This window comes from Rousettus aegyptiacus, unplaced genomic scaffold (genome assembly GCF_014176215.1).
Source record: "Rousettus aegyptiacus isolate mRouAeg1 unplaced genomic scaffold, mRouAeg1.p scaffold_m13_p_1, whole genome shotgun sequence".
NCBI lineage: Eukaryota > Metazoa > Chordata > Mammalia > Chiroptera > Pteropodidae > Rousettus > Rousettus aegyptiacus.
The window spans coordinates 20,282,035-20,306,097 of record NW_023416284.1 but is presented as its reverse complement, the minus strand read 5'-3'; the positions used below and the strand labels follow the sequence as shown (position 1 = coordinate 20,306,097).

Genomic DNA, 24,063 nt, shown 5'->3' with positions numbered 1-24,063 from the left:
GCGTACCGCCTACCGCGACTCTTGGCTCCACCCCTTCTCGTCTCATCCACCCTCTCGGCTCTCCGTTGCTTTAGACTCCCGACCACTGCCAGGAGGAGAAGGGCCCAGGCCGAGCAAGCCGAGCGACGAGCTCAGCTGATGCAACCTAACTGGACTGGAGATACTACTCCCGGCACGCGGCGGCGGCGACCGAGGAAGGGGCGCAGGTGCTGGACTGAGCTCGGGAGTCAGGGACGAAGGCGCCATGGGGGACACTCCGAGCCCAGAAGAGAAGCTGCACCTTATCACCCGGAACTTGCAGGTCGGGCCTTGGAGTTGGAAATGAGCTGTTCGGTACTGAGGGCCCGAGGTTCAGTGATCCTGAGCCCCCACTACGAGATTCTAAGTGCGTGGGTCCGGGGAATCCGCGCCAAGGAAGCTCAGAGAGCATGGAGGCCTCATTGCTGGTTTGGTTGGTCAGTCAGGCAGGCAGCAATTATCTGGGTACCACAGAAATCAGGTGGGCTCACCTGTGTGCAGTTATCTGCGTTGAGACAGACTTTGAATCCAGGACTCCCACCCCACCCACCCTATTATGTGCTAGGCGCTGGGCTCCCAGAGCTTGTCTTGAGGGAATCAAACGTTGAAAATGACGTGTAATCTAAACGCTGAGCTACAGTCGAAGGAAGTACTGGAAGTTACTATACGTGGAGCTTTGAAAGGAAATTAGGGGAGAGGGCTAGGGGGGAGTGTCAGGGAAGGCTGCGGACATCTAAACTGCGAATCACCTCTTCATATATGTTCTTGCTGTTTCCAGGAACAGCAGGAATATAGGTTAATCAGAGGAAGAATGGGGGGGGGCGGGGAGTAGAGAGGGGGAAATTTCAGGTAGAAGGAACCCAGAGCAAGACCCAAAGGGGAGAAAGAACTCTATATTTCGGAGAGAGCTAATTTGGTTGGAGTAGTTTGAGCAAAGTGCAGATCAAGCACTTAATAAGTATATTATTGCTCATTCCCTTGTCTCCCTCTGGTTTCTGACTATTGTCACATTAATTGGAAGAATTTTCCTGGACCACTTTGTTTACATAACAAATGCCCTACCACCAGAACTGTCTCATCCCTTGTTCTACCTTATTTTGTTGCTTTTCATAGAGTTTATCACCATCTGACATACTATACGTTTTATTCATTTAGGAGGGGTAGCAAAACCAGGTAATGAGGGCCTTATAGGCTATGTTTAAAATTGCGTTTTTACTTTAAGAACAGTGATACATTGGTTGGGCCACAGCTTTTTTCCCCTCTTTTTTTAAAAATACAATGCACATGCCATAAAATTCACCCTTTTAAAGGGTACAATTCAGTGGGGAGGGGGAGGTTCCAGTGGATTTTATCACAGTCACAAGGTTGTGCAACTATCACCATTATGTAATTCCAGAACATTTTCATCATCCGCCCAAAAAATCTATAACCATTAGCAATCACTGCCCACTCCTCCCCAACCCCAGTCCTAGAGAAACACTATTTTCTGTCTCTATGTATTTGACTTTTCTGGACACTTCATATAAATAGAATCATACAAAATGTTGCTGTTTGTGTCTGACATCTTTCACTTACCATAATATTTTCAAGGTTCATCTGGGTTGTACCTATCAAAACATCATTCTTATTTTGGCTGAATAATACTCCATTACATGGATATACCACATTTCGTGTAGCCATTCATCAGTTGATGAACATTTGGGCTATTTCCACTCACAACTTGATCTTAACCAGAGAGTCTTTCGTGCTTCCCCTTAGCCAGATCCTTTGTTTCCTAGCCTCTCTCTGTAAAATAGTGCTGGTTGGGGACAAAGGTAATGGCACTGATTCACTCATATTTTAAAGGGTAAGTGATATGACCTTTCCTTGGGTGGTGAGCTCCCTCCAAGTGTCAGAATAGTCAGGAGCTTAGAGGATGCAGGATCAACCTCCAACCAGTTTGGAAGACAGGATTTTAACAAGTCCTGTTAATAGATAATTCAAACCAACAAAACAATTTTGTTATCATGGGTTCCAGCAGCCTCCCCGACTATCACTTTAAGAAACACTAAAATCTCTTTTTATCTGCAGCATATTGGTCTGTTAGGATTTTTTCAATTGTCTTAGGTCAAAAGGGAATTATTAAAGTATTTAAATAGGTAAATGAGTTCATCAAATCTGGGGTTTTAAAGATCTCTCTGGCTGCCTTTTGGAACATGGATTAGGGAGAGCAAGAGTAGATATGGGAGACCTGTTAGGAGGCTGCTATAGTAATCTGGGTGTAATCTGATGGTGGCCTAGACTAGGATGGTGGTATAGAGGCAGAGAGAAGTAGGAAGGTATAAGAGCTGTTTTGGAGTAATTTATGTAACTTGGTAACTGGAATTAGGAGTGAAACCATAACTAAAAAAGATGGTTGGAGAATGAGGTAGGAAGGTGAGAACATGAGTTTAATTATGAACTGGATTGATAATAGGTAAACAATACTATATATGTGTGTGAGCAGGAGATTTGGGAGTTACTAGCTCAAAAGTAGTAATTGAAGCAACTGAAGGGAATCAGAATGTAGAGTGAGAAGAGAAGAGATAGGGCCGCAAGGATTACTGATATTTAATCATTAGAAAGAAGAACAAATGCAAAGAAATCTGAGACCCAGAGAGGCAGGAGGAAAACTAAGAGAATAAAAAATAAAGGAGACCAAAAGAGGAGAGTGTTTCAGGTAAACAGAACTAAAAAGTATTCATTGAATTTGGCAATGTGGAGACCATCTGTGATCTTAGCAAGATAATTTTCCATTGTGTATGCTGTATGGAATTCAGACTGAACTAGGAGATAAGAAATGGATACCAGAAGAGAGAACTATTTCAAGAAATAGGCTTTGAAAAGAAGAAGCATGAGTTAGAGGTAGTGGAAGGGAAGATACAATTAGGGACATGCTCCACTCCCCTAACAGTGTCATTTCACTGGAGTGGTCCTACCAATAGAACCAACTTAGATTGGCTCTCACTCTGTACTGAGGGCATGGCTAGACCCCCCTGCAGGCTCCAAACCTAGACCCTGAGTGACACATGCCTTTGCTTTCCTTGTCACAGGGTAAAGGATGAGTAAGGTGAGGCACCAGCATTAAACCAGCTCTTCTGCTTCCACAACAGGAGGTTCTGGGGGAAGAGAAGCTGAAGGAGATACTGAAGGAGCGGGAACTTAAAGTTTACTGGGGAACAGCAACCACAGGCAAGCCACATGTTGCTTATTTTGTGCCTATGTCTAAGATCGCGGACTTCCTGAAAGCAGGATGTGAGGTAAGAAGAAATGTTATAAACCAAGCAGCTGCTCTCGGGGAATGGCCAAAAGAGAGACTTAACAACGGCAGGACAAGGTGGGCGGGTTTGGAGGTACTTACACAAATTCACGTTTTGGTGGCCCTTTATCTCTATGTCTAGGTAACAATTCTGTTTGCAGACCTTCACGCATACCTGGATAACATGAAAGCCCCATGGGAACTTCTAGAACTTCGAACCAGCTACTATGAGAATGTGATCAAAGCAGTGCTGGAGAGCATTGGTGTGTCTTTGGAGAAGCTCAGGTTCATCAAAGGCACCGATTACCAGCTCAGCAAGTAAGTGCTTTATCATCCACCCTCCTCTGGCTCTGGTGCTTCTAACTAATTACAGACCTGTGGAATCCAGGTAGTCTTTAAATTTGAATTAGAAGCTGTTTGGCTTTTCATATTATGAACCATTAAAAAACCATTGTCCTTTTAATTCATCTATCAAAAATATACTGACCAGTAAATGCTTAGGTAGTCTCCTGTTTACTGGAGGTATAAATGTAACTATAACAGAGTCCTTGGCCTTGCAGAGCTTACAGCATATGGGAAGGTAATGAGGAACCATTTGGCCTCCCTTTCTCCTTCCAGCCTCAGCAAATAATGATAAAAGAAAAGTGAAGGAAAGAATTTTCACTTGTTTCTTACCTCCCCAACAATTTTTATTGCTTCTTTGTCAGTTTTGTTCATATTTGTAATGTTAGCATTCAGAATTTTGAATCCTAATTTTTTAACTTAACTATTTCCCAAATAATTCCCCCATGCTGCCTCATAGTCTCCACATTTCTTTATTTTTAAAACCTCTGAAATAAGATAAGCCATGTGTCACTCTACTAGTCACTTTTGCATTTAAACCCTTAGAACAACTTTTAAAAGTACGCATTGTTTTATCCTATTTCACAGATGAGGAAATAGATTCAAATATAAGTTCGTATAGCTAGTAAGTAGACGAGCCAGGATGTGATCCCAGATCTCTTGTTTACAACTTAATTTCTCCTTTTACTTCATCTAACATAATTTTCTTTACCATTCCACACTGTTGGACATTAAGAATTTTAAATAAAGGATATATACATCCTCATATAAACAGAGGAGAAGGGGGACAGGAATGTACCAGCCTCAACAGAGTGCCTGAGATTTCATTCATTTTTACATTCATTCTACAGATATTTGGGGAGTACTTTTATTATATGGTGATAGGTGCTACAAAGTAGGCAGGTAGGAGGAAAGAAAGTTCTCAGGAAATAGGAATAGAGTGGTTAGAGAAGACCTCTAGGATAAGATGACAGAGACCTGAGGAAGGTGGGAAAGCAAGTCATGCAAATATTTTATTGAGTTCTTACTATATGCCAGACAATGTTCTAGGTACTGGGATTATAACAGTGAATAAATCAGGCAAAGTTTTTATTCTCCTGGAATAAAGGCAGGATAAATAAAGCTATCTTGCTTTGAAGTTGCTTGCTCTTTTTCTATATACAAAAGCAACTTCAAAGGAAGATGGCTTTGTAAATGCATGCTTTGATGCATTCCCTCTGATCCAAACACAGCAATGATAGATAAAAATACAAAAAAATAAAAATAAAGGACATAGCCAGGTTCAAAAACTTGCTAAACATCTCTATGGTAAGAGAAACAATTGAAGTACAAATTGGTGAGTTGGGCTGAAGTTACAGGTCTGCTGGGTTCCAGTCTGGAAGCGAGCAGGTGGTGGGGACTAACCAGGCGTACTGCTTAAAATCAGAGGGTAAAGTAGGGCGTTTCCCCTTTTCCCATTCCCACCCTTACCCCTCAAGGAAAGTAGTAGAGCTGGGGTGTGGGGGTACTACTGGCCACCTTTAGGGATTTTTATCAAGATTCAGGCCTATGGAGACTTAGAGTATGTGTATACCAAGAATTGAACCAAGCTGCCCACCACTTAGGAGTGTTAAGTATATCCCTGCTATTTCAAAACGACACAGATTCTCAAATGTCAAGGAATTATATCTATTAAAAACAAAGAAAAAATGAAACACGAATATGTAAAACTCAGCCATTAAAGTAAAAACAGTGAAACAAAACACCCACAATAGATGGGATCAACTCTAGACTGAACACAGTTGAAGAGAAAATTAGAGATTTGAAAGGTAACACTAAGAAATTCACCCAGAATATAGTACAAAGGTATGGATAGAAATTATAAGAGTGCTTGAGATATGGATAAGGACTTTTATTTCCAGCAGTCTGGCAGACTTGTTACTCTGACCAATCTTCTTGCTGAAAACAACTAAAAGTACTGGATAAAATATTTTTTTAACTTCCTAAACGCTTCAAATTAATCAATTAACAAATTAGTCAAGAATATGTACTTAGTGGCCAGAAATGAAGTGAAGGTCGAAATGCAAAGAGATATTTCAGTTAATCTAAGTTGTCTTAAAAATACTGCTAATAATTTATAACATGCCATTGTTTAAAAGACATCTAGACTTAAGGGATGTTAAATATTTAAAAATATACATCTTAAGATCTGTAAAATATATTGAATCATTGAATTCATTGAATCACATGCACTCGAACTTTGGTTTCTTGGCCTCACAGACCATGATGGAAAATAAAAAAGAGAAAAAGATAAGAAAACTAGAGTACTAAGCCAGGAGGTCCAATAATTGAATAATCAAAAGGGGTCACTTACAAAATGTCAGGAATCAAAATGGCTTTGCATTGCTCAAAAAGAGCACTAAAAACTAAAAGACAATGAAGCAGAGCCTTTCAAAATCCTAAGGAAAAGAATTTCCAACCTAATTGTCTATACTGAACTAAACTACCATTGAAGTGTAGGGGTAAAATTCTGAAAATATTTATTTTTGTGTTTTTCTTGGCCATTTTTGTTTCCTCTTCTGTCAAGTGTCTATACAAGTGTTTTGGCCCATTTTTCTACATTTTTTTTTAGGAGTTTCTTATGTATTCTGGATACCAAATCCTTGGTCATTTATATAGCATGGGGATCAAGAATTAACCATTGGAACAGAATAGAGTGCAGAAATAGAAATATGGATACTTGATATATACGAGAGTTGGCACTGTGTCAACAAAGAAAGAATAAACTTTTTAAGAAAAACTAGTGCAGAGACAATTGGTTATCCATATGGGGAAAAAATGATCTCTCCATTCCAAGTGGATTAGAGATTTAATTTTAAAGACCAAACTATAAAACATTTAAAAGACAATATGTAGGACCATCTTATGATCTCAGGGCAGGGAAAATTAAACAAGACACACCAAAAGCATCACAGGAAAAGACTGATGAATTCAACTACATTAAAATTAAGACCTTTACTACATTTAAAGTAAAATAAAGTAAAAAGACAAGCTACCAACTAGGAGAAGATATTTATAATATATGGGCAAAGAATTGATAACCCAGTATTATATGTCAAAAAGTATAAAATCAACTGTCAAGAATGTTATTCTAGTAGAAAAAGACCTAAATAGGCATTTCACAGAAGAAACCAGATGACTAATACAGATATGAAAAGATGCTTAACTTCCTTGGTTATTATTCAAAGAAATGTAAATTAAAACTGTAGTGAGAAACCACTCATGCTTTCCAAATTGGCAAAATTTAAAATAATGACAATATTAATAAAATTGATAAAAGCCACTTTGGAAAATAAACAAGTTTGGCGTCATCCATGAAAGTTCAAGGTGCAAATCCCCTGTGATCCAGAAATTCTATTATATATTGGCATATATAAAAGAACTTGCACATGTATACCAGGATACAGATATAAGAATATTTATAATACATCGTTTGGAGAAACAAACATAGTATGAAACCGGAAAAACACAAGTTCAGGACAGTGGTCATTGTGGAGGAGGAGGAGGTGGGATCAGATTGTGGTGGGGTACACAGGAGCTTCAGAAGTAATTAGGTCGTTTTTCTTAAACAGAATGATGGGTACACTATTCTTAAGACATGGAAGAGAGATTGAGAAATTCCGATGTTTATTTAATGGGCATTCCAGAAGAAGAGAATGGAGGGGAATGGCAGAGAAGCAGTATTTCAAGAGATAAGTGAAGAAAAAGATTAATTAGGGCCATCTTTAAAAAGGGGAAAAAAATAAAAATAAAGTAGTATTTTGAGTGAGAAGATGGACCGACCGCTCGCTCACATTTTAGAAGTTATCAGGCAGTGCTCTCTTGGACTGTCTTAAGATTGGGAGACTAAATTAATGTGCTTTAGGATTAAACTGAGGCCTGGGGCAAGTCTTACAGCTGTCCCCTCTTCCTTTCCTCTTCAGAGAGTACACACTAGATGTATACAGACTCTCCTCTGTAGTCACACAGCACGATGCCAAGAAAGCTGGAGCTGAGGTGGTAAAGCAGGTGGAGCACCCTTTGCTAAGTGGTCTGCTGTACCCAGGACTACAGGTACTTGGGAAGAATGGAGTTGCCCAGTGACCTTTTCTGTTCCTTTTCTAACCAGGGGTCAGAACCTCTCTCTCAATCCATGTAAACTGATGCACTTGCTGTTCCTTCATCACGTGCTGCAGGGCTTCCTGTGCCCCTTCTCCTCTCCCCACCCTCACTTCCTGCAACTCTTTTTGACTTTTTCAATTGTAAGTCCTCCCCTACCTATCTGTCCTTCAAAACACTTCATCTCTCACATCTTCTTTTTGTTCATCATAATCTCTTAAATGAAGAAAATTCATTTCAGAGCGATGTGTAAAAATATTCATCTATTTTCCATTAAACAAAACAAGTACATCCTATTTCATGTGTGTGTATGTTTGTATGGGCAAGGAGAAGGATGGTAAAGTACAAGTCAAATTGCTAATACGGGTTACCTCAGGAAGGCAGGATAAAAATATAGACAGACTTAACTTTTTCTTTGTATATTTCTATAAAGTTTGATGTAAGAAAACCAAGCCTTCCCTTGTCACCTCCTAGTGATCTTTCCAAAGGTTAAACCTAGAGACATTCCTGCACTGTCCTCTATGGTAGCTTGTAGTCATAGTCATACATGGCTATTAAAAGTAGTTAAAATTAACACTTTTAGTTCTTCAGTTACATTGGCTATATTTCAAGTGCCCAAGAGCCACACATGGCTAGTGGCTACCATGTTGGGCAGCACAGATAATAGAACATTTAGAACATTCATCATCACAGAAAGTTCTCTTGGACATTTCTGTTCTATATTCTTCCTGCTTGCTCACCTTTCTCTACTTTTCCTTCTTCCTCTTCCCCACCCCCCCCATCCAGTTAGACACTAAATTTTACCAATTCTACTTCCTAAAAATCTCTTAAATTCAGTCTTGCTCTACATCCCCACTGACTTAATTCACCATTATTTCTCACCTGCACTCTCACAGCAGCCTTCCAGTGATTTTCTTTGTCTCGAACTCACAGGCCTCGGCTCCATGCTTGGCCTCTTACTGGTGTGATCTTTCTACAGTGCAGGTCCTGTTTCTCCCCTCAAAGCCATTTAGCAACTAGAATAATGCTAGGCACCCTAGCATGACGTTCAGGGTCCTCACCTACTTTTCTAACATCATCATCACTGACCACTTCCTACATCCTTTGAAGTTTGTCCTTTGGCAGACTGAATCACTCATAATTTCCCTAAACACTTCACACCTCTGTGCTTTCTCACATGCTGTTTCCTCTGCGTGGTGAAAAACATCTGTATGTTCTTCAAAACCAAGTGCAGCCTACAGTCTGATTCTAGGAAGACTTCACTGCCACCTTTTCTACCAGATAGAGATAATCACTTCTTTCCTGTGTTAGCACTGTTCTTTAAATGAGCATCTAGGTTAGCCTTTAACTCACTGTATTGAAATTATCTGTTTACATGTCTTTCTTCAACTGGGCTAATTGGCTTCTTGAAGGCAGAGTCTGGGTATGATTCACCTCTGTATGCACAAGGCTGGCTCTAGGCCTTGCATGCAGTATGTGATTAACTTTTTGTTTACTAGTTTAGCCTTGCCTTTTTTTTTCTTTTTTTTTTTTTTTAGCTCTCTAAGCACCTTCTTCTTTTGCCACTTATTTAACATGTTTCATAGGTCACATTATTCAATGAGTCCCTTTGACATGACTATGGTTCGTTGTGTTCTTCCCTCCCTTCCCCACTGGATGGTGAGCTTTCAGAACAGAGATTATTCTTATTTTTTACCCGTGACATCCATGTGGAGAACTGTTTAGTACAGGCACTTAGCAGATGTTTCTGGAGCTCCTGAGGTCAACAGGGAGGCTGGATACTGCTCAGTTGTTTCCTGGCTCTACCTTCTGAAAAATGTAGTGATTTTCAAAAGTTTCTGATTTCTCAGACCCATAAAGAAGAAATACAGTAAGAATCTATGTTCATGTGTTTCTCTCTACAGGCCTTGGATGAAGAGTATTTGAAAGTAGATGCCCAATTTGGAGGCATTGATCAGAGGAAGATTTTCACCTTTGCAGAGAAGGTTAGTAACTTCTTTCCTATCTTTTTTCTTTTGAGCTTCAGAGGTATGCAATTAAAGTTTATTGAATATGCCAGTCCCACCACTCATAACCTTATTGTAAGGTAAGTATTACTTTTCTTTGTTTTGCAGATGAGAGAACTGAGTGTAGAAAGAGTAAAAGAGTTTTTCCACTACTGCACAGTTAGTGACTAAGCAGGAATTATCACCCAGATCTATCTGACTCAGAAGCCCATGCTCTTGCTGCCACTAGAAAGCTGCTTCCAGACCTGTTGGATTTGCTTCTTTCCTAATAACTTAGTTTCCAGGGAAAGGCATGAGCACTCACAACTACTATTCTTTCTCAGAGCCTTTGGTCTTTTTGCTCTGGATCTTACATAAACCACTCATTTCTAAGATGAGGTTTAGCAGGGTTTAAAGGAGGAAATTAGCATGAGCCCATAACTGTTTTTTCTGGGAAAGAACTTGAGTTAAGTTGAAAAGGTCTATTGAGAAATGGCTGGTATTTTTGAAAGCTTCTCAAAACCTCACATTGGCAAGGGTGAGGAGAAAATACTGTTAGTGGAAATGTAAATTCCTGGAGGGTGATTTGACAGCCCTAAAATGATTCTGCCTTTTGCCCTAATGATCATACAAATTTGTCCTAAGGAAATAATTTTAAAAGTGTACCTTGAGTTATATATAAAGTTTTTATCACATCAGTTTAAAACAAAAATCTAAAAATATATCAAATGACAAGGGATTGGTTAAGTACATTATGCTAAATTCTCATAATGGAATTTTATATATTTTTAAAGTTTTTGGTTATCTTTAATGACTGGGGAAATGTTTACAACAGTGTAAATTTTTTGATTAATCAAATATTCCTTTTTATTCTATTTTATCTCCTCTATTAACTTTTTAGTTGAGCCTTCTTTTATTATTCTAGCAGAGATATGGCCCATGGCTCATTTATATATGACTCAGAAGCTCTGAGAACAGTTTTTATATATAATTTTTTAAGGGTTGTTAAAAAATGACAATATATAATAGGACTATATTTGGCCCACAAAGCCTAAAATATTATCTAACCTTTCACAGAAAACTTTTGGCCACCCCTAGATTACTTGTATCTTTGTAATTTATTATAGTTAAAGTTAGATATTTTTACCACTTCCCAATAATGCAAGAACCTACAACAGTTTTATTTGATTAAATGCTCTCCTGCCCTTTGTGCTATTGTCATATATTTTAAGTCCCAAAGACTTTATTGTAATTGTTTTTTTAAAGTCAATTTTCATGTATACTTGCCGCTGCTTACCCTTTCTGATACTCTTGATTCTTCCTGCAGTTACATCTCTTTGCTTCCATCTTAGATCATTTTCTTTTAGCTCAAAGGGCCCCCCTTAGTATTTTGTGTTTGGTAATGAGTTCTTTCTCCTTTCTTTTATCTGAAAACATCACTTTCACTGGGCATAAAATTCTAGTTTAGCAAAAATTTTTCCTTTAGCACTTTCAAGAGTTGTTTTATTTCCTCGGGCTTCCATAGTTTCCATCAAAAAGTCACCTGTAAGTATTATTGTTTCCCCTTTGTAGATAATATATATTTTCTTTGGCCGCTTTTAAGGTTATCTCTATGTCTCATTTTCGGCAATTTGGCTATGATGTTTTTAGCTATAGTTTTCTTTGTATTTATCCTACTTGGATTTTCTGAGCTTCTTGAGTCTGTTCATTGATGTTTTCATCAGACTTAGAAAATTGTCCCTTATTATTTCCTTAAATATTACTTCTGTCCTATTCTCTCTTTCTCCTCTCCTGTGACCCTAATTATACCTAGGTTAGACCTCTCGATCATGTCCCACAGGTCTCATACTCTGTTCTGTTCTGTTCCTTTCTTTGTTCTCTCCGTGCTTTAGTTTGGATATTCTCTATTGACTTTTATTCAAGTTCACTAATCCTGTCTTCTATCGAATCTATTTAGTATTGCATTGTGCTATTTCAGAACTTCCAGAACTTCATTCTTTGTTCTAGATTATAATTCTCTTTTACAGTTCTCCATCTTTTTTCTATTTTGCTCATATTTTCCTCTGTTTTCTTTAACATAACAGTCATAGTTGTTTTGATGCCCTGATCTGCTTATTCCAACACCTGGATAGTTTCTGGCTCTCCTTTTATTAACTACTTAAACTGTCAGTCACTTTTTTCTGCTTCCCATTTCTAGTACTTTTTTAAAGTATCAAAGACATCATAGATGTGTCGTAGAGGTTTGGAATTATGTTTATAGAGTGCTGTGTTTTCTGTATGCTGTTAAATTGTCTATCACCTCGATCCTCCCAGAGGTTGGTTTTAGGCTTTGTTAGAACAGGTCTATTTTGGTTTTGGCCTTACTTCTGTGATGTGGTTCTTATTCTTAGGATGTGGGCTTTCTTTGGTCTCATACTGAAATTTCAAGTTGTTCACAAAGCTCTCTTGACTTTGCTTGCACCTAAACTTCAACCTCTGTTTCCCCGGCGCTGCACATCTTCTGAAACCTCTGCTTAGGTCTCCAGCCTCCTAGAGCCTGTTCTTCCTGGAGTCTCTTTGTATGCATGTACATCTATGAGTCAATTGATAAATCAGTGGGAATTTTGACTTAGATTTTTGAAAGGGGACTTCCTTCTCTCTAGAACCCTTTCCAAATTCTAGCCTCCTGGCAGCCCCAAACTTTAATCTCTGTCTCTTCTGCTTAGTCAGACTGCTGCTTTCTGCTTGGTCTCTTTTTCTTAGTACCTGGTTTGAAAAAATGCCCTCAAGGAGAGAAAGCTGGGGTAGATATGTGGTCACCCTTTTCTTTCTCTTCTGCCAAGATTTGTAGCCATACACCTGTTGCTGTTCAATGTTTGCAAATGGTTATTCTATATATTTCCAGCTTTTATAATTGTTTATGATAGGAAAGAAAATCCAGTAGCCTCATTATGTAATACTAATAGAAAAGCAACCGGGGAGAAAAACTTTATTTAGAAAATTACATATTCAGTAGGAAAAAAAAAAGATTGAAAGGAATGTACAAAACTACTAAGCTTGCAAGTGAGATGAGATTGGGGTACTGAGGAGGAATTTATATTAATATCTGCTTTGTGTGTTTCTTTCTAACCCCTCAGTACCTCCCTGCACTTGGCTACTCAAAACGGGTCCATCTGATGAATCCTATGGTTCCAGGTTTAACTGGCAGCAAAATGAGTTCTTCAGAAGAGGTAGGTTGCCAGCTCCAACTTGAGTTTAGAAATCTTCAGCAAGAGATGAAGAGATTGAGGACTTATAAGAATAGTAACCTAACTAAAATTCTCAAATATTTGAATTATAAGTAATATTAAGTCATCCAGTTAACTAGGTGATTATTGAGAATTGAAGGACCTAGAAGCAGCCCTTCTGGGATCCAATCATAATTTTCAGAGTTTTACTGCTACTCATAAAAAGCACAAGCAAAAGTAATTTCATTCGTAGAACTGTGATAAAATTTAGCCTTATTAATGAGAAGGCTGTGGGTGCATTTCACCAACTTGCATCTTGATCCTTAGGGTGATGTTCGATAGAACTAATATGATAAATATGCTATTTTCCAACTTTTAAAGTCCTGCTTAAGGAAAGTACACTTTGTCTTGGTCACTAAGGTTATACAATAGAGGACTCAGTGGAACCCAAAGATGTGAAATATTAAATTCAGGATTCCCAAACATAGCTAATCTTCAGAATCATCTAGGGATTTTTTTTTAAAAGTTGGTAAGACCCTGTCTTTAGATTTTGTTAAAGTCATTCTGGGGAACAACTCAGGAATTTGTATTTTCTTTCAAATCTTACAAGGTAATTCTGTTTACAGTCATGTTTTGGCATTCATCTACTTCTTTAAGTCTGAATTCTCGATATTTGATCAGAGACAAGTAAATAATATACATGGACACTGTCATTGTTATTTTTAAAAGAAGGTACTTATTCCTTTTTCTCTTAGGTTAAAATGTACCATGTGTTGATTATTTCTCTGACAAAGTATTATATTACTCATCCTATTCGATGACATTCACTATATCTTAATCTTGGAAATTGGTGCTAGTAACAATTCCCAAACAGAATTACTTGGAGAGCTTTTTAAAAATACAAAAACTGGCCCAGTCCCAAGAGATTTTGATTCATGAGGTTTGGGTGGAGCCCAGTAATTTATATTTTTTAAAAGCACTCCAGGTGATTCACATACAGTCATATGTGAACCAGAATTTGGTAACCACTGAACTCAAATGACCATGAGCTCACGCACTCCAAAATAAGAAACAAATCTTAGTACCCTAAAAAGGAAAAATGGCTCTAGATAATTCAAAATTCCTGGTGTTGGTGATTGCTGATGACAATGTCAATTAATATACACCCCTTTCAGAAAACAGTTTTGGGCCTAGTAGTTTTTGGTAGCTTAAGGAAATAATCCTAGAGAAGGCCAAAAAAAAAACCTCTGCAGAGATGTTCATTGTAGCATATGTAATTTGTGACATTTTGACCACAATCTCAAAGTTTAGAAATTATTAAATAAATTATTTTGTCACTAATAATTGGAAATAAAATACAGCATAAAAATTTTAAGTGACGATTAGTTAGCCACTCAGAAATACTTATGACATAGCCTCAAAAAACACAGACATTTATTCTCTAACTACAAATTTGTCACAATTCCATATACTGTAGACAAGGCCTTGGAAGAACACAGAAAAAATTAAAATAGTTTTATTTATTGAGTGGTAGTATTGAGAGTGGTCTTTCACTCCAATTAATTTTGCTCTTGTTAAAGTTATTTATGTTTAAATTTTTAAAAAAATTAAAATATAGTTGACTCTTAAACAATGCAGAGGTTAGGAAGCTGACCCCCCATACAGTTGGAAATCCACATATAACTTTTGAATCCCCAAAATTTAACTACTGATAGCCTACTATTGACCAGAAACCTTACAGATAAAATAGTTGGTTAACACATATTTTATCTGGTATGTGTATTATATACTGTATTTTGTATAAAGTAAGCTAAAGGGGGAGAAAAACATTAAAAGGCATATGGAAGAGAAAATACATTTTCAGTGCTCTACATATTTATTTTTAAAAATCTGCATATAAGTAGACCTGCTCTATTCAATCCTGTGTTGTACAAGGGTCAACTGTACACAGGTTAGTACAGCATATTCTTGTTTTCAACCACAAGAGGTCCTCTTTCCCTCTATGGCTTCTAGGAATCCAAGATTGATCTCCTTGATCGGAGAGAGGATGTGAAGAAAAAACTGAAGAAGGCCTTCTGTGAGCCAGGAAATATAGAAAACAATGGGGTTCTGTCCTTCATCAAATATGTCCTCTTTCCCCTCAAATCCGGTAAGACACTCCCTGTTTTCATCTCAGAGGCCAGGCCGAAATAGCAAAACTAGTAGTGATTGGACTTATAATCATATACTGTATCACATTTGTGATTAGTCACAGAGTCTTCCTCTAGGGACGGACTTCCCTGACTCTCTGCTCTGAATTCTCATGTATTAATGTATGGTTGGAGTTGAGATCTCATTTAGTTGTCCATGTGTTGTTACCAGGTTGGATTCTAATGGGGTATCATGGTAGGCAGAGGTGGTAGGAATGAGGGTGGGGGCAGGCATGTTGAACTAGAGAAATAAAAAGAAATGTAAGACACAATCCTTCCACTTGAGCTTGGATACTAGCTGGGTATACAACCTGGCCACTAATCCAATTTTTAAAAAATAAAATGCCCAATAATAAAATTTGAAATATATGGCAGAAACAGCAAATACCCAGTTAGCCTAGAAATAATGACTCTGCCATTAGCAGTGAGTTTATTGGTGTGAATCCTTTTTCTTATAGAGTTTGTGGTCCTTCGAGATGAAAAATGGGGTGGAAACAAAACCTACACAGCTTACTTGGACCTGGAAAAGGACTTTGCTGCTGAGGTAATGCCAGAGGAGGCATAATCCCCACTGAACTCATCCTGAATAGCCTCTCCATCTTGTCCTAGCTAGGTTTCTGGTTATGTACCATAGAATCTGAATAGATACTCTCCAAGGCTATATGTTTTGTTAATGGCTTAGATGAGGATTCAAATGGTTCACAGATTAGATGGGCAAATGGCACAAAGCTGATATATTGGTTGGTGCCCTAATCACTCTCCAAAGGACTTAACCTGGAATGAAGGACCAAATCCAACCCAAAATAAAGTATTTCAAGGACAAGTGCAAGATCAGGGTTCAAAGAAGAGATACAACTATAAAAGAATAGAAGAGAGGACACTATTCATTTTAACAAACGGGTTAACAAAAGACTTACTAGGTGGCCGTGTGTTAGGCACCGTGCTAGGGGCTAGCATTACAAAGATTAAATCATCATGAAGCCCAGTCCAGGAGGAGAGGCAGACATAGAAACAAGTATCATTTCCTGTCGTTCTACACAATGAAGATTCATACGTGGTCTAGAAGTAAAATAAGTGGAGGTGATTAACTGGCTCTCTAGTAAAGCTTTGTAGAGGGGCTAGCAACCAAACACTTTCACTTAAGGATTAAGATCATGAGGGAATCTGTGAGGAAATTAATTGTGCAAAGACATGGTAAAACGAAACAGCATGGTACATAAGGAGTCACAAGTAGTTCGGTCTGATTACAGTCTAAAAGGTGAGGTAGAGCATTGTGGGAAAGAGAGGCAGAGCCAAATCATAAAGGGAAGACATAATAATAGTGTATATGGGGAATGAAATGGGGAGTTTTGATCGACTCTGAATTTGAGTTGAGGCGGCAATATGACAGGGCTGCTAGCTTGGCCTAAGTCATCAGAAATGTAGGTCCTGGAACCAGGGAACTGATAGTCCATTCAGTTCTCCATTGTTCTGATTATATTTAGGGCTGTGTGTTCAGCCCTGGACTTCAATTTTATGAGGTTTATTTGGCAATTGGGTGTTGGTGGGGAGAAAAAGGATGTCATAATAGAGAACTCAAAACCATGTCACAAAAGCACAGTTGGAAGAACTGGGCATGTTTAGCTGAGAAACAAGTATAAGTTCAATCATCCTCAAGTACATGAAGGACCCTAACTGGAGAGGGGTTAGTTTTCCTCTTGCAGTGCCGGAGGGCTGAACCAGGACTCCAGGCGGGGACCGCAGCGAGGCGTGCTTAGGTTCAGCTTCAGGAGGAACTTCCTAATGACCTCGATTATGTGGCCATGGACAGGGCCGCCTCACTTGGCCTTGTGTTCCCCATCACTGCAGTGTTTTGGCAGAAGCCAGAGGACCACTGGAGCCAGTGTTGTCTGAGGGTCTGGGCATCAAATGGAGGAAGACTCAGTGACCTCTGAGGTCTGAGGGTCCTCAAGGCCCAGTTTTTGGATATTTGACAGCCGTTGCTCAGCAGCCCTTCTGTTTGCAGTCTGAGGCAGACCAGAGAACCCACATTCTCCTCCTCAACCCTGTGAACTATCCTTTGTGGGAGTAACGAGGAAGAATAGAAATGATTTTGAATAAAGAGCCTGGAGCAGCGTTAACCCTGATAGCACTTTCTGTGATGACAGATGTGATGGTATGGTGTAGCACAGCCGCCACTGGCCACATGAGTCTTTTGAGCCTTACAGTGTGACCAATGCACCTGAGTAACTGAATCTTAATTTACATTTAAATCTCCACATGAGGCTAGTGGCTGCCGTATTGGACGGTGCAGGTCTAAAGCTTTTCTATTATTAAAAATTAAACATTCTGAAGGAAATGAAGAAGTAGCATCAGAAGCAAACTATAGGCATTGTTGTATTGCAGGTATTCCTACCTAAAGGCTATCCATCCCCTCAGAATATCTAGAAGATCCTTTCAGGCCAAATTTAGGATATAAAAGTGAATCCTATCCCAATTAATTGAAATTGAATTACTGAACTCCCATGTGGTGGTACTATTCATCATTTTCAGCCGTTAGGTGATTTAATCCCCATTCTGACTCTGTGAGATAAAGGTTTTGTTATCTTCATTTTTGAAGCGAAGAATCCAAAACTGAGAGGGGTTAGGTGCCTGGTTTGGGGTCACACAACTGCCTGGGACTCTAACCCCAGTCTGCTTAATTCCAGAGCCCTTGTTCCTTCTTACTCCCTCAGCTCCCCCTTGGGCTAGCTTTAGCCCTATGGTTACCTATGTAAATGTTTCTCTGCCTGTAAATGAAACCTGCTTTATGCCCCTACTCTCAGCATAAATGGAGGGAGTAGAAGATTTTGACATTGAGCCTCTAAAAACTCTCAGGTTAGTATCAGACTCAGAGTCAAAGGACCTGGATCCAGACAAGTTAGATAAGCTTTCTGAACCTATTTCTCCTTCTCTGCCCTACCAGCTTCACAAGGTGGTTCTTACTGCTGGGAAAATACCCTGCATCCTATACCACATTATTCATGGTAGATTCAGGTGTCCCGTGCCCTGTTTGAGTGCCTTAGTTCACCAGGCCTCTACACTTTTGCAGGTCGTTCACCCTGGAGACCTAAAAAATTCTGTCGAAGTCGCCCTGAACAAGTTGTTGGATCCCATCCGGGAAAAGTTTAATACCCCTGCCCTCAAGAAACTGTCCAGTGCTGCCTACCCAGATCCCTCGAAACAGAGTAAGGCCAGTGGGGGAGGGAAGGGACTTGAGAAGGGGGATGGCATCATCAGGACAGATAGCCTGTCAATGGGCCTCAGAAAAAAGTCTATTCTAAACCGAGGCCCCAGGGAGCCAGGGGGTCCGAAGTGCAAGAATGCCATTCCAATTGACTCCTGGAATGGAACTGGGTCATCTTGGTTTTGGTTTGATGGATAATGGGAAGTGATTATATTCTCTTGTACCAACACTACTGGGAGTCGCTGGTATGAACATGTACTTTGATCCTTTCACTAAATGATCTTCAGTTAAGGAGAGACCAGCTGGGTTAGACCACAAGGGTGACACAACTGCTCGGGCTTCACAGGGAAGCCCGCACAGCTGCTCAGGAGAGCTCGTCTTTAGATTCTCCCGGTTCCCTTCCATGTGCTTCTGACTGGCTCTTAGTTGGCCATCCACCCCTCCCGGAAAAGACTCAATAAATACGTGTGGAATGCATGAATGGAAACACCTAAAGGTGGCAGAGGTACTACTTTCCCCTCCCCACCTATGAAGTGAAGGGGAAAATAGATGAAAGTTGAGCGTGTCACTTCTCAAAGGTTGCTGATCCTGTTTTAAAGAAGCTATGACTCAGAAGTAGCATTCATGGTAAGGTCACTTTTAACTTGATCAAGAAAAGTCTGGACCGTTGTAAAATAGAGATCAGGACTCCCACGTTCTATAAAACAATAGTAATGGTATTTCCTACTCAGGTCTGCAGTTTGCTACTTCCATAATGAAGTCCTACATGAATATATGATAACTGATTCTGTAAATCTTTCCAGTAAAATTAAGGAAGAAGGATTTGTTAGATAGACAGAGAAAGGAGGATACAATTGGTGGGTAGTTTCTGGGGATTCTGCATGAAATCCTGCTAGCGTCCTCATTTGGTGGGATTAGCAGTTGACCTGTCATGGGGAAGGAAGATCGTTCTGACCCATTGGGGTTCTTCTCATTTCCAGAGCCAGTTGCCAAAGGCCCTGCCAAGAATTCAGAACCGGAGGAGATCATCCCATCCCGACTGGATATCCGTGTGGGGAAAGTCGTTAGTGTGGACAAGGTACTCATCTTTCACCACATCCCAGAGAGGCAGATAGGGGTCAGGTTTGTCTGTTTCCGTCTGGAGGAAACCTGGACTGGGATGGGAAGTAACATCACAGAGGTCATAGTCCAAGTCAGAACCCAGGTGTCTAATTCCAGGCATCAGCCTTCTCCCTTTGTTGCCTCTGGGCCTTATGCAACCAAACACAGCTAGGAACTCAGCTTGGGGGTTGGGGGGCAGGGGGATGTTAGTCAGAGAGAACTTGTTTATCTTTAAAATCCAGTCTGATGGACTCATCTGGTCTCTACCAGCTTGTCTAGACTAGCTGCAGGCCTTATCTTGGATCATTCACTTTGTTTCCCAAACAGACTCTCCCCTCCCTCCCCCAAAGACACACACACACACACACACACACACACACACACACACACACAGAGACAGAGGCAGAGACAGAGAGACAGAGAGACAGAGAATGAGAATGAGAACGGTGAAGGGAGGAGGACTTTTTTCCAGAGACAGAGATTTTGCAACCAGTGGCCTGGGACCATTGTTATGAGATTTTATTCCTCTACGCACTGATTGGCTTTTCATTATATAGACCCAGCCACTAAAACTACTTGGAAATAACCTCCAGTGCTTTCAGATGGTGACACCAGCAGATGTCCTTCTCCCATCTGCCACCCAGGACCGAGTTGTTGCAGCACATGGCCATAATGGCAGCCACCCAGATAGTCCAGGCCACTTAATTTCTCTTAAGAGATTCCTTCCATCTCTTACACAAGTAATTAGGCTTGTTTTATTCACATTCTGTATCTTGGCTGAGAATAGAATGTACCTTCAAGACCTGTTCTCCATTCTTCTGTCTGGGACCTGGAAAGAGAGTTAGCTCTAGAAGGTCCTTCAGGGGCTTCTGTAGGGAGCAGATGCCCCTTTCTGGAGTCAGAGGGTTCACCAGGCCCCATGATGTATTCCATTATGACACTCTCTGGAACTGACCTCTCTCGCTGGCAGCACCCAGATGCTGACAGCCTGTTTGTGGAGAAGATTGATGTGGGAGAAGCTGAGCCACGGACTGTGGTGAGCGGCCTGGTACAGTTTGTGCCCAAGGAGGAACTGCAGGATAGGCTGGTGGTGGTGCTGTGCAATCTGAAACCCCAGAAGATGAGAGGAGTCGAGTCTCAAGGCATGCTTCTGTGTGCTTCTATGTGAGTGAGGACTTGAGGTGGGGTGCAGGACCTGGGGAGGCCAAGAAGAGAGGGGGTTGGCCCACACAGTGCCCCTCTATGTGCCAGGTAGAAGCCCTGAGAACACTGGCCAAAAGACGGTGCATTGTGGAATTATTTATTGCACGAGTACCGTAAATGAAACACTTTACCTAGTTAACTTTTATTAAAACAAATTAAAGGTTCAAAGCAGTGTGTTCATGCCCACCACTAATAAGAGGTGGAGCCAGGATTCAAACCTAGTTGTGATTGGCTGTTAAGACCGTGCTCTCTCTGTCCTACTTTCTCCCCTAAGAGCCCAGATTTCAGAATCTGTCCATTTCAGTTTAGCCCTGGTTAACCCAACCCTGATGATGTCCAGACCTGTGGTGGAGTAGTGAGGGCCTCCAGGGGCTCTGGCAGTGGGATATCTAAATCTCAATAGGGACCCCATGTAAAAGCCCTAATGCTTTGGCCTCTGTGGCAGCTGGAAGCAGTCTGTAGCCTCATGCTTTCCTTATTCTGTGTGTCTTCCCAGAGAAGGGGTAAGCCGCAAGGTTGAGCCCCTGGATCCTCCTGCAGGCTCTGCTCCTGGTGAGCGAGTGTTTGTGAAGGGCTATGAGAAGGGCCAACCAGATGAAGAGCTCAAGCCAAAGAAGAAAGTCTTTGAGAAGTTGCAGGTAAAAGCTGCAGTCGATCCCCTCTTACCTGGTTTGCCTGGACTGTGTCCCCAGACTGCTGTTATTGAATCCAGACTTGCCCTTTTCCCAACTGGGCCTTCCTGCACCTAAGCCTCCTCTTCCTCTTTCCAGACCTTTCTGAATGAAGTATCTATGGAGCATGGGGCCCCTCGCATGTACTGAGCACTGACAGGCCCTCTGAGCCAGTGTATGAGGGATGTCAGACAGTTCATTTGGTCTTCAGCCTGTGATAGATTACCTCCATTTTACTTGGCGGGATACCTGCCAAGGTCACACAGCGTCCTCTGAAGCGATGGCCAGGATCAACTCTCCTCCGGTCCCTTTCACTCATCTTGATCTTGAGCACTCATTCTCTTTTCTTCTGGGGCATTGACTCACATACGGCCCGCCCGTGACTCCCTTCCTTCCTTCCTTCCTTCCTTCCTTCCTTCCTTCCTTCCTTCCTTCCTTCCTTCCTTTCCTTCCTTTCCTTCCTTCCTTCCTTCCTTTCCTTTCCTTCCTTTCCTTCCTTTCCTTCCTTTCCTTCCTTCCTTCATTCATTCAACAAATACTGGGCCCCTAATATATATAATATATATGCCAAGCACTGTTCTAGGTGCTTAGGCTACATCAGTGTGAAACAGCAAAAATTCACTCTCATGGAACTAACACTACATACGTGACTTTTCCTAGTTAATAACTTACTTCCTGTTTCCTCAGAGTGTTTTTGGACAGCATTTCAAGTGGTTTCTACTTGCTCATCCTCCTGTCCATGCCAAATGGCTTTGTCCCCTCCCTCCTTTCCTGATTTTCCAGGATGGTTTTACAAATTAGCTTAGTTTTTTTCTGGCTATAAAATATATTTTCAGTGTAGAAATGTGTAAAATATAGGGGGAAATTAAGAAAAAATACCCATAGTCCTACCACCTAGAGATATTGAAAAATGTCATTAGTAATAATTTCCTTCTGGACTTTTTCTAGACATAAATGTAGTTATAGTTTGAGGCATGCCATGTTTATTCTTTTTTTAGGGGGTGGAGTAACTTTATGCCTGAAAAACATCCCCAGCTTCCTAAATATTGAGGAATGTATATAGTATTGTATCATAATTATCATAATTGAACCGAATCATTTAACCTTGTCAGGCATTGAGGTCGTTCAGTTTTTCACTATTAGAATGCTATGATGGATGTCCTTGTACATAGTTCTTTGCGGGTTATTCATGATTATTTTCTTAAACTAAATCTCCAAAATGAACTTTGTGACATTGTGTTGGCTCCAACTCCTGGTGACCCTATGAATAACATCCAGTGTCGTGTCCTCAACAGCCCTGCTCAGCCTTTGGCTTCTTTTATGGAGTCATGTTTGGGCTTCTTCTTTTTCTGCTGCCTATTTTTTCCCCAGCATTCGTGTCTTTTCTAAGGAATCTTGCCTTCTCGCGATGTGTCTGAAGCAGGCCAGCTTCAGTTTTATCTTTTTGCTTCCAGCAATGGTTGGAAGCTTTTGACAAACTGCTCTCTTAAGAGAAGCTGGATCAGTTTATGCTACCAGTAGTGTAACAGAGTCTTTGTTCTCTTGCAGTCCCACCCACCATCACTATAATCACTTTTTTTGTTTCTTGTCCAGGCTGACTTTAAAATTTCTGAGGAGCGCATTGCACAGTGGAAGGAAACCAACTTCATGACCAAGCTGGGCTGCATCTCCTGTAAATCACTGAAAGGGGGAAACATTAGCTAGCTAACCCAGCATCCTCCTTCTGTTATCTTGCACCATCTGCTGTCTCCTCAGTTTGCTCCATCTATCACCCATTTACTCATCTCCCAGGACACTGAAGCAGGAAATGTGGGACTGTATTAGGTGCAGAACTCAATTAAGAGGCAGCTCAACCTCCTCAGAATCCAGGGTCATCCCAGTTTGGCTGCAGTGAGAGGCTGACCTCCCAGGTAGTAACAAGGGCACAGCAGCAACACGGAGTCCAGCTCTACCTTCTTGCCTTGGCCGCTGACTTGAGAAATCTGGTTTCATTATAACTCACAGAAAAAGTTTATACCACAATCCTAATTGGAAAAATACTAGTTCCTCGGTTTTCCTAGAGTTCCGGCAACTGTGCCTCTGCCTGGTATCTGGTGCCAGAACTGTGCTAATTACAGCTTCTCCCCAACAGGAAATTGTGGGATTTGAAAAGGGAAGGGACGGGAAAACAGAGAACCTAGTGGTCTACCAGGTGGTTGGCAGCTCTTGCCAGTCCCTGCCAGCTGAGGCTTGGCACTGGGGACTGAGCCTACCCCAGGGCTCCGGGAATTTCCCTTGCTCCTGCGAGGTTGGGACATTCCCTAAACCACCTGTGTTGTTTACACCAGAAGTTATGTGGATGATACGACCCGGTTCTTTCTTCATAGAGGGTGGGGTATTTCTCCATAAGGCATCACAATCACTGTCATGAACTCAAATAAAATGTCCAAAAAAGGGTGTCTGAATGGGGCCTGTCTGTGAACTAGACCACCTGAGGAGAGAGGAACACCAGTCTGTAGCAGTTGCTGAGCCCCTCACCCAGCCTGGGGCTGCTTGTATCTGGGGCTTTTGACCCTATAACGGGTGGGATGGGGGAGGGCGGCACAGAAGATGGAGGACGAACACGTGACTTTCCATTTGGCAGTAGTAAGCAGAAGAGACCCACTTTGAAATCCAATGCTTTAAGCTGAACATTTGCCCTTCTAAATGTGTGCCAAGACCACCACCTTGTCCCTCTCCCATTAAGAAGC

General features: G+C 40.8%; 2 protein-coding genes across 5 annotated transcripts in view; one reads left to right on the top strand and one right to left on the bottom strand.

The window, feature by feature from the left end:
• The window catches only part of LOC107513606 (S100P binding protein), a 40,983-nt gene extending 32,209 nt beyond the window's left edge, over positions 1 to 8,774 (bottom strand). For 2 of the 4 annotated variants that reach the window (XM_016150492.2, XM_016150502.2), the window contains exon 1: positions 8,657 to 8,755. The gene's annotated coding sequence lies outside the window, so the exon portion shown is untranslated. Of the gene's footprint in view, positions 1 to 8,656 lie in introns of all 4 variants that reach the window. The other 2 variants (XM_016150500.2, XM_016150496.2) reach the window with 2 other exon arrangements.
• YARS1 (tyrosyl-tRNA synthetase 1) lies at positions 89 to 23,778 on the top strand. The gene is made up of 13 exons (XM_016150487.2): positions 89 to 301; positions 3,150 to 3,296; positions 3,438 to 3,613; positions 7,600 to 7,729; positions 9,679 to 9,759; positions 12,876 to 12,968; positions 14,979 to 15,114; positions 15,613 to 15,698; positions 18,225 to 18,360; positions 19,340 to 19,437; positions 20,431 to 20,624; positions 21,160 to 21,301; positions 22,928 to 23,778. Exons 1-13 carry the CDS (start codon positions 245 to 247, stop codon positions 23,036 to 23,038), a joined length of 1,587 nt encoding a protein of 528 aa, XP_016005973.2. The 5' UTR covers positions 89 to 244; the 3' UTR covers positions 23,039 to 23,778.
• The last annotated feature ends 285 nt before the right edge of the window (positions 23,779 to 24,063 follow it).